Genomic DNA, 15,119 nt, shown 5'->3' on the forward strand with positions numbered 1-15,119 from the left:
CCTTAGCTTAGAAGCATGTAGTATGAAGTTCGTGTGCGTGAAGCTCTGAAAGGACAAAACTCAAAATGCCAGAGTTTGGAGTAAGGAAAGATTTATTGATCAAAAAGTTTCCAGTTGAAAAGATGGGCGTTCTAATCCTCAAATCCATTTTAAGAAAATACATAGTTCAAGCTTCTTTTATGTCAAGGGAAGGGAAAATGGCTGTTTTTGTAAAAACTCAGGCCGCAAGCAGAACCCCTCTAATGATTAGCATGTCTGTGTGCAAGACTAAACAGGTGTTACTAGCTTGAAGGCCATGAGAACAAGGCAGGATTGAACAAGATGGAGTCAGAAAGGCCAAGCACTTCACTTTGTTATACCTTAGAGGTGATATCAACTTGGATGTTTCAGAGGCAGTTCAGATTTGCTTTAATTCAAAACCAAACTCATGAATTTTATCCCCTTCCATCCTCATTTTTTTTTTGTTCTGTCACATTGAATGTCATCTCCTTTCATCCAGTTGCTGAAGCCAAACAAGTAGTGACGCTCCTGACTTCCAATGCAGTGAGTCCTCAATCTAGTCAATCACTAACACGTTTAAAATTTTATTTCTTGAATAACTTCTTAGGTCCCTTCACTTCCTTCTATTTCTAATTCTGCTAACCTCAGCCACACCTTTTATCTCTTGACTGGATTACAGCTTGTGCCTTTGAGCTTCTAGCCCTATACACTTTTGGTGTGACCTCCAAATATCAAAACTGTATTTTCCCCCTGGTTGCATATGTGTTTATACTACCTAAAACTCCTTCAGTGGTTACTCTTTATTTTTTAACAGGAGCTGAAAGGATAATATCTGGACTGTGGTGACCTCTCCTCTCATTGGCCTCTCTTCTTCTTTTGAGTGTCAGGACCTGTAATGGGGCTGTGACTGTTTTATGCTGTTTCCTCTGTTGCCACTGTGTGGAGTCCCGCCCCTCCCCTCTTCCCAACTCTTGACTCATCTTTCTAATCTCATCTCAGATAGCATTGTCTTGCATTAGCTTTCCTGTTGCCCCTAGACCATATCAGTTCTGGTTATAGTTAGTGTAGTACCATGTAGAGCATGTAAAGCATTTTTAATTGCACATTTTTATGATTATTTTATGAATGTTTGTCTTTTCTTCCTAGACTCTTTAATTCCTTGAGGGCTGAGCACCATAATGTGTAGTTAATACATTTGAAATAATGAACACATGTTGAACACATCTAGTGTTATCCACTTGGTTTTCTTCATGAGGAAACTGAAGCTTGAACAGTGTAGCATAGTCCTTTCATTCATTCAAGTGTAGAGTTAGATTGCCTTACTAGGAGAAGGTAGTTATTTAACTTCTCCAGCTCCCACTTTCTTTCTCTGCTCAGTAAGGATAAACTTTGTACCTACCTGTTGGGTTGTTGTGGGGATTACAGGAGGTAATACACAGGGAGCACATACTGAAGTGCTCAATTAGTGGTGCTGTTATCATTAGTATTGGGGTCTAGCCATGGTCACTTAGCTGTGTAGAACCTAGATACCAGTTCTTCATGATTCTTTCCATACCGAGGCCATTTGGAATTCTTGCAAAATATTCTACTGTGAGACTAAGTGCCTCTTTGTGCTTTTTTTTGAAAAATGTGTTTGCACAGTTTTTTTTGCATAGAGAAGGCATATGTACATTTTGTTGTCTTCAGCATAACTCAATTACAAATAAGGATCATACCCATCCCCACTCCACCCCTACCAGGGTGGAAGGCATTTCTGTTATACATGGAAATTTGTGTTTACTCAGGGGACAGGTAGGTTGAGTGCAAGTGTATGTAGCTTTGAATATCAAATTAAGGTCTTTGAACTCAGGTATTTTGGAAATAAGTAATTAAAGATACTTAAGTAGGGGGTGAATTCTAAGCATAGAATTGTTTTTGGAAAATTGATCTGACTGCAGCAATTGGAATGGGAGGCTGGATTTATTAATAGATGATGGTCTGTGGTAAAATTAGGAAAGTTAGGGAGAGCTGGGCTTTGTGGGAGGTAGAATGAACTTTTTTTTTTTTTTCCTATAGCCTGAGGTAGAATTGCTTGTTGAACTTTTAAATGGAAGTGCCTTCAGTTTAAGTACATGCAACAAAGGGAGAGAAATTTGGGATGGAAATATTGAAAACTAGTTAGTATGACAAAAAGAGTAACTGAGATGTTAATACCTGGTATATATACCACTAGCAAAAAAGCTGATCCTGTAGTACTTGCTTGTGACAAGGATTTGTTAGCTACTACTTCCATATGCGGGGGAAGGTAATGAAACCACATTTTAAATAGCATGCCGTAACTGAGGATTTTCACTAGTAAGCGTGGCCTTCCCTTTAGTTAGTCTGAGTTGGTGATGTTAAGTGTCCTTAAATATGCCGATTACCTCAGTGGTGCATAGAAGAGGTAAATTGAAGGGGACATGGTGCTTTAAAGTTCTTCTCTAAAGTCTGAAGAAGAGCAGTGAATGTTAAGCAAAAGATTGATTTTATAAGTATGTTGCATACACCGCATTCTTTAAAAATATACTTGAAAACATGAAAAGAAGCTCTTGGAGTGAACCTCAAGGAGGCGGAAGATTTCCTAGTCCCAAATTAACCAGCTGTGTGTGTGGGAGACTATATCCTGAAAAATCACTAACTCAAGTGCTTGTGCTTTTTTTTTTTTTTTTTTAACTAGGAATTGTGGTGCTTGGAATAAACAGAGCTTATGCCAAAAATTCATTCAATAAAAATCTTGTAAAAATGGTGAGTAAAGATTAAACTGTTTGCTTCTAATATTAAGCTATAGTGTTGGCATCAATCTAAAAAATTTACCCCCCTTTTTTTTCTTACCCTCCCTATCTCTGTTTAGCTCTCAAAAGCTGTGGATGCTTTAAAATCTGATAAGAAAGTACGGACTGTAATAGTCAGGAGTGAAGTTCCAGGGATATTCTGTGCTGGTATGTAAATAAATTTTATTATGAAATGAAACTGTAGTCTAATAACTCCTTAAATAGCCTATTTTTCCATTATAAAGTGTCCTGTACTTTGAATTCCATTACCAACAATTCCTCTTTGTGTTTTTTTACTGGTTTACAAGAAAAAAGATGGCTTTGTCAGTAGAAATTGTTGTAACATGTAGATTGGGAGTTGAAAAAATAATTTGAGCCATTAAAACATTTTATTTATTGTTTGTAGTACATGAATAATATTTATGAAAGATCATCTGGGAAGGAGAAACTGGTTTTCCTACCCACAACAGTGTGTTCTGTAAAAGTAGCTCAAAAAACACTTGAATCGACTAGCAATAGCTGCTTCAGCACACAGTGTAAAGCAATCATTTGCTTTGAAGGTCAGTGTTTGTAGCAGCGCCTACTTGTGTTCACAGAATGTATTTTAAAATTGGTATCTAAAGCAGTGAAAGATAAATGTTTTCTTTCCCATTTATACTGCTTACCAAACAACAAAATGCCTTGCGTTTTCAGTGTTTGTATTTCTAAGCCATGAGATAGAATGAATCTATTTAAACTAGTAAAAAATGTACATGAGTATGATAAAAAATGCTGATAACATGCAGTATCATTGTAATTTATTAATAAGCAAATAAAGGTAGAATTTCACTGAGGCATAAAGGTTCTTCCCCCTCACCCCGCCCCTCATAAAAATATATATGGGATAATCCCTTTGAGGTAATCAGATGTTTGAGGGATTGACATGCAGTATTTTATTCATTAAACAAGTATTTATTGAGCATTTAGGGTATACTCAGAACAATGCTGAGAATACGGGGAAATATTTCTAGACAAAACCGTTTTAGAGGTGTCATAGTTGTGAAACTGATATTCTTCAGTTTCATTCCTAAGGGTCCTTAGTTTTTCAAGCCTTAGACTCTGTAGCTTTCATTTTAAAATATTGCAGATTTTATGGTGTGTAGAACTATTCCCTGTAAATGAGTTATATTTTGGCTTTTGATATAACATAGCATACTTGGAAGGGTTAGTTTTAACTCAGTTTTGTAATCAAAGACAGTCAGATTATAATATTTAGCGGCTGGGGTGATGAGATTTTGCATCATTCCGCTTTTAATATCTAACATGAGTAGCACCATCTGCCTGGTAGGTTGTTTGAGGAGGCAATGTGACTGTGTACCTAAAGGATAGTTGGTAGTACACAAGTGATGGCTGTCCATAGTTTTAATAGGGGCTTTACATGTATTTCTATTTTATTTCTTAAATGATATGAACAATTTATATTGAGACAATAGAATTTTTGTATCTGACTTTAGGACCAAGTGAATATTGCTTCAGGGAACTAAGTCAAGTGCCATGATGGATGGCTGTGAGGTCACTGCTCTCAGGCCGTCTGAGGGCTGCTGAAGGGTTTAACAGGAGGATTATGAGCAGGTAGGGGCCTTTAAAGAAGGACCAATTATGTGAATCCAGGAAGAGTGATAGTGATACTGTGAAGGCAGAACAACACCTCAGAATTAGTGTTAATAGTCACAGTAACATTACTGTTTTTCTGTTGATAGTAGATGTTGTGATTAAAACATTATAGTAACTGGTAGAATTCTTATGTTACACATTTCTTTGCTGCCCATGTGTTTTGAATCTCTGTATTATTTATATTTGAAAAAGGTTTTAATGCTGTATTTAGTACAGTTTACAGATATCGTTTATAGGTTGCCTTCTTGGGGACATATTAAATATGTCCCTTTTCCCAGATTAACAAATTAGGTTTGAATACTTTTTTCTAAGAGTTGATCAGATCTGCTCTCTTTGCTGTATGTGCTTTTAAACTTTTGCATGATTAAGATAATTTGTATTTTAACTCATAAGAACTTGTTACTGTATTTTGTCCAAAAAAAAAAAAAATCGGTGTTAGGATTCTAGAAAAATTGGGGCAAATCATTTGTTTTATTAACTCAATGTGTATAATAGAACCATTATTTCAAATTTCTCTGAAAGGTTTTCTTTCCTTACATATATTTGAAACAGTTTAGTAGGTCTGCCTTTATTAATATGTATAGATTAAGTATCAGCTCAGTTAGATTTAAACTGATAGCCTATACTAGTTTAAAATATTAATTATAATCAAGCCTCATTTATTAGTTGTTGTTGAAGAATAAGGTGTTTCAGATAGTTTTAATTTCTATTCTGGAGTAGTAACATTCAAGACCAAAATCCTCTAAAACAGTAAACTTATTTATTGATTAGTCTCTTAGCCCTCCCAGTTCCCGAAAGTTACTCATTTTCCCTTTCTGCCCTCACAAAGGTTTCCTAACTCTGTACATCTGTATTCCAATGGTTTCTTGTTCATTTCCAAAAACTTAAAGCTTATGAACTTAAACTTAAACTTCCAAAAACTTAAAACTTACACATCATTATGAAGTAGCTTGCCTCTAATTTCTTGATAGGAACTTCTCTTTTTCTTTGAAAATCATCTTTTTATGTTCTCTGCACCCAGCACCTAATTGCAACTCAGCATGTATTTGCTGAAATTAATAAGCTTTTAAACTGCTGTGATTCACTGATGTTCTTTTCAGGGACTGTCTGTTGGGATGTGTTTAGCAGTTTCTCTGAATTGTCTCAGACCACCCTCCTATTCACTGATAGTGTCTCTGGCTCCTGAATTTTGTTCATTTTTTTCTACATCATTTTCTTACTATGCTAGAAAAACAGATAATTAAGGACTATTAAAGTGATCCTTTTAGGCAGTGGAAGTTGAACAGAGTGGTTTCTTCTCATTTAAATCTATTTAGAGTCAATAACCATATTTCACTAACTTTTTAAAAAAGATTTTCTTTGTTTACTCTTAGAGAGGGGAAGCGGGGGGAGAAAGAAAAGGAGAAATGTGTGGTTGCCTCTTGTATGCCCCCAACTGGGGACCTGGCCCACAACCCAGGCATGTGCCCTGACTGGGAATTGAACCGGTGACTCTTTGGTTCGCAGGCTGGCACTCAGTCCACTGAGCCACACCAGCCAGGACTCACTTAGATTTTTAAATCAAATTTTAGTTTAAAAAAATAGTAAGTTAAAAATGTGAAATGTATAAAAATGTATTAAAAAAGTCTTGCTCTCATCCCATTCCTTCTTCTCCATTCTTCCCCTAATAAAAATAATATTTTCTACTATATTATTTATTATTATTTGAGTATTTTATTATACAGATGCATACAAATATACATAAACATACAAATGCACTCAGTAGAATGTTAAACTATTTTATATGGTAATATGAAGACTAATTTATAGTGTGGAAAATTCATGTTGTGTGAGAGAGCTGTACATGAAATATTATGCCTATTATGACTCTAGCTGTAAAAATTATGTTTATAAATAAAATTATGGATTAGGATTGATATTTTTTTCTCCATCTTTAAACTTTTGTGATAATTGTTACTTGAAATTATATTAAGTGGATATATATATATTAAGTAATTTTGAAAAAATAAACCAAGTGTATTAGTATATTTTTTGGTTTTGGTGTCTAAAATTGTGACATAACTGAGCATCTGAATTATTTGTTACAAACATTTGAGGGGAAACATTTTTAGAATAAAACAATCTTCTAGGACAATTCACATGCTTTCTTTCTATAGACTCCTTCTAAGGGTAAGGACATGATTAAAGGCACGGCTTAGCTGGAACTACTCCTTACTCATAGAGCAGGATTTTCTTTACTGTTCTAGTGATTTCTTTCTGATCTTTTGGAATATGTCTTCTTTTTAAGTTCTTAAAATTTTATGCACTTACACATCATAATGGTCCTATGTTGATTGAGAAGATGCATAATGTCAAAATATCACTCTGGTTATAGTAATGTATTTAAAGGAAGTTTCTGTTATTAAACACAGCACTACCTAGCTACAGAAAAAAAAGATATGTATATCATAGTTACCATGGCTGTAGACAATGCTTCCTATAAGTGTATGTGTTTAGATACCATGCTATACCCTAAGCATGACTCCATGTCAGGAATCACTCTTGTGTATTCTTTTTTGCTTGTACTTATAGATACTGAGACTTATCATTTTGATAATCAAAGCTCATTGTGAAGCACTGACTGAATAGTTTTTATAAGAGATTGGCTTGAATGTGTTCTCTGCTTACATATTCTAGAAATTATTTATTAAGATTTTTATCCTGTTTCTTACACACACATACACATACAAAGGAAAGCTGAAAATGCTCTATTTCAACATATTTCTGTAGTCACATTTTTAATATATTATCTATATGAAAAAGTCGTTTTAGTTAGGCCTACTGCATTGGTTGTAATTGTGTAACCCTAGCCATCTGTCTGTTTTTGTTCTTTCATTGTTCTAAGACCTAGTAGAAAGTGCATATGGATTGTTTTTTAAGTGAAATTTTATGAGAAATTCCTGAGACTGAGGATTTTTTTCCTTTGAAATTACTAAAGTAGACTATAAACAATTCTTGGTAATTGATTCTTGTATACAGAACTCTAAATTGAGTGTTTCATTAAATTACACTGGCGTGGGTTTTTTAAAAAAGTAAAAGGTAGTTTTGCTTCTGCTTTTGAATTCTAGTAAATTGTGTTCTGACAAAACTTTTTACTAAAATTGGCAGCATGCTTTATTGAATGTTGTGTGTATTGCTCAAATGGATACAGATGTCATGACGTGGTTAGATATATGGGGGCTTCTGAAGTTACCTAGTCAATGTTCTTGCAGAATCTCAGGTTGTTATATTTAATGTATTTGAATGTTAATCCCTTAGAGGAGAGATTTTCAAGCTTTTTCATTTCAGGGCACATGTAAACTAATTACTAAAACGCTGCAGCACACCAAAAAAATATATTTTTTTGCTAATCTGACAAAAAAATAAGTATAATTTTGATTCATTCACATAGGATGGCTACTGTTGTGTTGGGTATTGCCATTTTTATAGTTTGACAATCTAAGGGAAAAGAGGTTAGTTCCTCTGACTAAATAGTCAGGTATTAAGTGTTTTAAAAATTCTTGTGGCACACCAGTATGTCTCTTGTGACACACTTGTTGAAAATTGTTGCCTTAGAGAGAGTTTGATGAGTACAGTGAAAGGATAGATACCCACAAATTTGTATTAGTTTAGCATAGGGTTCTTTTGTTTTATTTCATGTTTTTGAATTTAAAAAGTTTGTTTTATTGAGGTATGAATTACTTGTAATACAATGTACCAATTTTAAGTATATAATTGATGAGTTTTGACAGATGTTTAAACAATGATCACAGTTGTGATGCAGAACATGTTTAACACTTAAAAAGCTCTCTTGTGCCTGTTTATTGACAATCGCTTCCTCTACTCTGACCCCTTAAACCAGCAATCTCTGCTTTGCAGTAGTTTTGCATCTTCTAGAATGTCTTAAAAGTGGAATCTGGCTTTTTCATTTAGCATAATGCTTTGAGGTTCGCTCATGTTATGTGTTTCAGTAGTTTTGCTTCATTGCTGAGTATGATTTTTATTTTATATGCTGAGTATTCATTTTATATGTCGAGTGGATATACCACAATTTGTTTATCTGTCTAGAAGTTGATGGTCATTTGGGTTTTTCTGATATTTTAGCTTTTATAAAAGTCACTTCTATGAACAACCACATACAAGTCTTTTTGTGAACATGTTTTTATTTCTCTCTTGAATAAAAACTAAGGAGTCAAATTACGAGGTTGTGGCATAACTATGTTTTGTTTTATAAGAAACTAACAATTGTTTCTAGAGTGGCTGTGCCATTTTGCACTCGGTTCAGCATTGCGCAGAGATCCAGGTGCTTCCCACTCTTGTCAGCACGTTATATTGTCAAGTCTTTTTAATTTTAGACATCCTAATGGGTATGTAGGTATATGTCATTGTGGCTTTAGTTTGCATTTCCCTAATGACTAATAATTTTGAGCATCTTTTCTGCTTCTCTTTGTTACCTGTATATCATTTTTGGTGAGTGTTTATTCAGGTCTTTTGCCCCCCCCCCCTTTTTTTTTAAGATTTTACTTATTTATTTTTAGTGAGAGGGGAAAGGGAGGGAGAAAGAGAAGGCAAGAAACATTGATGTGAGAGAGAAACATCAATTGATTGCCCTCTGTATGTGCCCAGACCTGGGACCAAACCTGTAACCCAGGCATGTGCCTTGATAGGGAATCAAACCTGTGACCTTCTGCGTTGCAGGAGGATGCCCAGGCAACTGAGGCACACTGCTCAGGATGTCTGTGTTTTTCTTAGCATGTCAGTAGAGTTGTGTAGTTCTTTATCTGATATGTTTTCCAGGTATTTTCTCCCACTCTATGGCTTGCTATTTCTCTTAGCAGTTCCTTTTGAAGAACAAAGTTTTTCATTTGAAATCTGATTCATCAATTTGTTTTCTTTATGGTTTGTACTTATTTTGTGAAGTGAGAAATGTCATTCTACTCCAAAGTCACAAAGACTTTCTCAAATTATATTTTCTTCTAGAAGTTTTTTAGTTTTTATGTTTTATATTTAGACCTAAATCCACATTTTGCAACCTATACAAAAATTAATTCAGAATGTATTGTAGGTTTCTGATCTGGATTCCTAGCACAGAGCTCCTAAGACCCTGGGAATTTTCTGAGTGATAAGATACGAAAGAGCAGATCAAAACGCCAAAAAGAGAACTAAATGACAAAGATATAGCTGGCCTTTCAGAGTTCAAAGCACTGGTAATCAGGATGCTCACAGAAATGGTTGAGTATGGTCGCAAATTAGAGGAAAAAGTGAAGGCTATGCAAAGTGAAATAAAGAAAAATATACAGAGAACTGCCTTGGCTGGCATGGCTCAGTGGATTGAGTGCCAGCCTGTGAACCAAAGGGTCACTGGTTTGATTCCCAGTTGGGGCACATGCCTGGGTTGTAGGTTGGGTCCCCAGTTGGGGGTGTATAAGTGGCAACCACACATTGATGTTTGTTTCCTTCTCTTTCTCCCTCCCTTCCTCTCTCTCTCAAAATAAATAAATAAGATCTTTTAAAAGAAAAAAATAAAAATATACAGGGAACCAACAGTAAAGGGAAGGAAACCAGGACCCAAATCAACAATTTAGAGCATAAGGAAGAAATAACATTCAACCAGAACAGAATGAAGAAACAAAATTCAAAAAAATGAGCAGAGGCTTAGGAACTACCAGGACAACTTTAAATGTTCCAACATTCGAACCATAGGGGTGCCAGAAGGAGAAGTATAAGAATAAGAAATTGAAAACTTATTTGAAAAAATAATGAGGAGAACTTCTTCAATCTGGCAAAGGAAATAGACTTCCAGGAAGTCCCGGAAGCTCAGAGAGTCCCAAAGAAGTCAAACCCAAGGAAGTACACCACAAGGCGTATCATAATTACATTACCCAAGACTAAAGTAAGGAGGGAATCTTAAAAGCAGCAAGAGAAAAGGAGAGAGTTACCTACCAAGGCGTTCCCATAAGACTATCAGCTGATTTCTCAAAAGAAACTTTACAGACTAGAAGGGACTGGCAAGAAGTATTCAAAGTCATGAAAGGCAAGGACCTACATCCAGGATTACTCTATCGAGCAAAGCTATCATTTAGAATGGAAGGGGAGGTAAAGTGTTTCCCAGATAAGGTAAAGTTAAAGGAGTTCATCATCACTCAGCCCTTATGTGAAATGCTACAGGGACCTATCCAAGAAAAAGATCAAAACTATGAACAGTGAAATGACAGTAAACTCACAAGTATGGATAACTCAACCTAAAAACAAAAGCAAAAACAAAAGCAAACTAAGCAAACAACTGAAATAGGAACAGAATCACAGAAATGGAGATCACATGGGGGGTTATCAGTGAGGAGGAGGTGACGTAAGAATTGCGGAAAAGGTACAAGGATTAAGAAGCATAGATAGTTGGTACAAAATAGACAGGGGGAGGTTAAGAATAGTATAGGGAATGGAGAAGCCAAGGAACTTATATGTACGACTCATGGACATGAACCAAGGGGTGTGGGGAATGCTGGTGGGAGGGGGGTGAGGGTTGAGGGGAATAAAGGGAAGAAGAAAATGGGACAACTCTAATAGCATAATCAGTAAAATATACTTAAAAAATGAAAGTAAAAAATAAGAAAGTACTTTTTGTATGCTAATAAGATGACTGGAGGCAGAGGCAGAGTTCCCTAGATTACTTTTGGATGGGGGCTGGTTGTCAGAAAAATCAGTCACTGGATTAGACACAGGGGCGCTCAGCCTGTGGCCAGGGCTGCCTGTGGCCTGGGATGGCTATGAATGCTACCCAACACTTAAACTGTAAATTTACTGAAAACCTTCCTTTGCTCATCAGTTTTGTTAGTATTTGTGTATTTAATATGTGGCCCAAGACAACTAACTCTTTTTCCTCCAGTGTGACCCAGAGATTCCAGAAGGTTGGACACCCCTGGTACAGGGTTAGAATTTTCATACCCACTCTTTCAACCTCTTCACTTGAATATGGCAGAGGTGCCTTGAAAAATGACTCAGAGGACTCATTTATAAGGAAGTAATAATTATTGGCTGTTGCTAATTCATTTCTGGTCCTATTTCTATTTTAAAAACTACCTAAATAATATTTTATGCTCTGTAGATACCATTTTATTTTTAAGAAGTAGGAAGTATATATTAGTAATAACTTGCTGACTCATTCCTCTGATTCCACTCTTGCCCCACTCTAACACATTCCCCGCAAAGCGACCAAGTGATCTTAAAAAATAATCACCTTTCTTCCCTGCTTCAAATAATTCTCAGAAATAAAGTGTGTGGTGAACTGAATAATGGCCCCAGAAGATATCCATGTCATAATCTCTGGCACCTGTGAATATATGACCAAAGTCTTTGTCATATATATATATTCTTTTTAATTTAAACATTTCTCAGTGCTTTAGGAAAAAAATAGAAACCATTTTAGTTTGAGGACCTTAATAGGAACTGGGTGCAGAGTGGCCTGCATGCTGAGTATACTTACTCCTGGTTGACTGGATTCCTTTCTTTACTCTACTGACCAAGTCCTTCCCTGGGACCTGACCTGGCTGGCACCTGCAGCTGGAGAAGCCAGGTTGAGTTCCATTCCAGGTCGAATTCCATTGAGCACTGCAGAAAGACGCTCTCTATGTGCTGTGTCTCTAAACATACTGAGAAAGTTCCGCTTTTTTCTTGTGTGATTGATGAATGATCCTGCCGACAGTTCTGAAACTCACAGTTGTGGAAGTGTTTTGTTCAATAGCATTGTTTGGGTGAATGCTGGGTGTGACGGCTACTACCAATTTGGATAATCTTGAGGTTTAGGGTTCCTGAAAACCCTGTGATTAGAATTTCCGTTCTAATAACTTAGGACTTTTGGGGGCAAACTAAGGTGTTTTTGAACGTTAGAGATAGTATTTTCATATTCTCTAAAACAAAAGCAAATGCAATATAATTAATACATTAAATACCAATATAATTTACTTATGTAAAACATTTGTAATTATATATATAATTTCACTTGTTTCTTCTTAACTATAAACTTTTGGTGGTTTTCTTCTCTTGAATTATATGAAATATCTGTGAATTGGTTTTGTTTTGTGACAGATAGTATAGTCCCTAGTGGGTGTCTTTCTTTAAGTGTTGTTTTATTCCAGCAGATGGTTACTCTCCTGGAGTATCTGCCTCACCCTTTTGAGTTTTATTTTTAAAGTTTCTGATATCTTTACTGAATGCTCAAGATGTTCTGTACATTTTTTTTTTTTTTTGACTCCTGCTGGTCGTAGCATGAACACCAGGAGTTCACATTACACAGCAACTTGTGATGTTCTTTCTCTGATGATTACCAATGAATTGACAATTTTAGTAAAAAGTTTAAGGGAACCCCATGCAGTTTATTTGAGCTCTTTCTTTGAGAGGCTCTCTCTTCTCCAGTTTTCTGTCCTACAATTCCAGCCACCCAAACTCTCATCTCTGTATATCATCAAGATTGCCATGCTTGCTTTATTTAGGTCCCACTGCCTTGCACCTCACTCTGTAAAGTGCCTTCAGAAAGAAAGCTAGAAGTCAATAGACTTCCAGATCAGTCTCTTACTACCTGTTGATCAGCTGAAAGACAGTTCATGTATTTTGATGGAAGAAGGGCTCCTCTAGTACCACTTACTTCATTGTAGTCAGAGGTGGAAGTTTCCAGGTCCCTTTAGTGTGGAATGGTATTTATGAATCAAGATCTAGGTGCTGTCTGTGCTCATTGTTTCCTGGATTTCTTTGTTTCTAGGCCCTGTTAGTAGAGCTAAGAAATATGTAGATAAATATATTACATTACATATATGTACTCATGTATTTACACCAATGTCTGTATTTATATTTTGAAAACAAGTCAATACTGATAACTCCTTTTCCACTTCGTCAACACAGGATTCATTCACAGCTTCTCCCATTATATATTTCTATTATCTGTAATATATTTACTTATTTGCCCAGTCCTACTGTTGTGAGTTGTGGACCGTGACCAAAGTGGGTCTGCTGGATCAGTCTGGAAATGGGTTCTTGCAAAGTCGTGGGAAAAGAATTTCCCAGGACTCACCCATAGGAGGATGTGAGGTACAGTGGCAAGATTTATGTGCAGTATAGTGGCACTGCCTCATCCATGATCAGGTGGCTCAGCTCTCTCTTGCTGTGGTAGAAGTCCAGCCTCAGGGGCCACAGGCCTGCATTTGTGCCCATCAGGCCCAGGATGGTTCCAGGACCCTGAGATGCAGAACTCATCTGACTCATTTTCCCACCTGCACATCTGCTGCCAAGACTCCATTGCACCCAGGCTGTGACTGGCTCCGTGCTTCTGTCATTCAGCTACCACAACACTGAGAGAGTGTGTGTCCATGCAAGGAATCCCAGCCTTTGTTAAGCTTTAATTATATCTCTCTGGTTTTGAGAGAGAGCAGACTTTCAGACTAACCAGTCGTCTTCTTAAGGCTTGTGCTTCAGGCTTGTGCTGGCCCCTCCCCCTATCCAATCCCCTTCCTGGACCTTCCAGTTCTGAAAGCTGGTCTTTCCTATCTGCTTGGGGTTGGGAGTTAACATTCTTTCGGCTAGGGTGTGGTTGTCCCCTGGAACATCTGGGAAGCTACCCGCTTCTAGTTATCTGGCCTACTTAGCTGTTTGGCTCCCTTCTTTTAAGTTAGTATCTAACTAGTTGCCTACTGGAGCACTGTAATTTGCAAAAAATTAGTTTCAGAATTGTCATTTATACTACTGTGATAAACACATTTTCTAACTAGAGTTTAATATTTACTTAGAGCATTTATATGTTTATATTGAGGATATAGAGGAAAAATACTGTGTTGGAAAGTTATTTATGTGGTCCTAGCTGAGGTGGCTTAGTTGGTTGGAGCATTGTCCTGTAGACCAAAGGGTTGCGGGTTTGATTACCAGTCAGGGCACATGCCCAGGTTACAGTTTGGTCCCTGGTTGGTGTGTTCATGAGAAGGCTGGCTCTCTAAAAACAATGAAAAGAAAATGTCCTTGGGTGAAGATTTAAAAAAAAGTTATTTACATTATTCCTCTTTCATGTAATTATGTCTTAAAGTAAAGCTAGGTTTCTCACTCTTATTTTACTTTGTATATGTGAAATACCAACATTGTTTCAAAGGCAAAACTATACATGGAAGTGTCACTTCCAGTTTTCTCTTTCCAGTCCCTTCCATATGATTCACAGCCTTGAGAGTGGCAGTGAATCTCACTAGTTCCTAGTTTACCAGTCATGTTCTTTTTGTAGAATTAAAGATATGCTTCTTTACCTATTTCATTTCTTTCTTACACAAGTATCATTCTACACATACTCTTTGCCCTTTTGTCATTTAACAATATATCCTGGAAATCATTTTATATTCACAGAAATATAATACTAACTGGAAGTGTATGAGGGGTTAGTTTGATTTTTTTTCAAGATTGAGATTTTATTACAATTTGTATGGTGATAGAATGATCATGACCCTGCTGGGGCGGGGGAAATGACATGACTTGAGAGAAGACTTCAAGTAAGCCAGAGGGCCTGGAATGCTAGATAGAATGGAGGTTTTGGGTTTTGGTTGATGAAAGGACACTTCACTTTGAGGAAAAATGAAGCCCTGCTTATTAAAACCTTGAATTTTGATAAAATCCTGTGGCAGAATAGTCTTTTTC

At 36.4% G+C, this 15,119-nt stretch overlaps 1 protein-coding gene across 3 annotated transcripts in view; it reads left to right on the forward strand.

The window, feature by feature from the left end:
• The window catches only part of AUH (AU RNA binding methylglutaconyl-CoA hydratase), a 150,290-nt gene that overhangs the window by 16,094 nt on the left and 119,077 nt on the right, over nt 1–15,119 (forward strand). For 2 of the 3 annotated variants that reach the window (XM_054588036.1, XM_054588038.1), the window contains exons 2-3: nt 2,696–2,763; nt 2,870–2,957. The exons of the other annotated variant lie outside the window; for it this stretch is intronic. In XM_054588036.1, the coding sequence (XP_054444011.1) occupies nt 2,696–2,763; nt 2,870–2,957 (156 nt within the window). The remainder of the gene's footprint in view (nt 1–2,695; nt 2,764–2,869; nt 2,958–15,119) is intronic. 3 annotated transcript variants of the gene reach the window in all.

Source organism: Pteronotus mesoamericanus, unplaced genomic scaffold (assembly GCF_021234165.1).
Source record: "Pteronotus mesoamericanus isolate MK-2021 breed Mesoamerican mustached bat unplaced genomic scaffold, CSHL_Meso_final scaffold_125, whole genome shotgun sequence".
Classification (NCBI taxonomy): domain Eukaryota; kingdom Metazoa; phylum Chordata; class Mammalia; order Chiroptera; family Mormoopidae; genus Pteronotus; species Pteronotus mesoamericanus.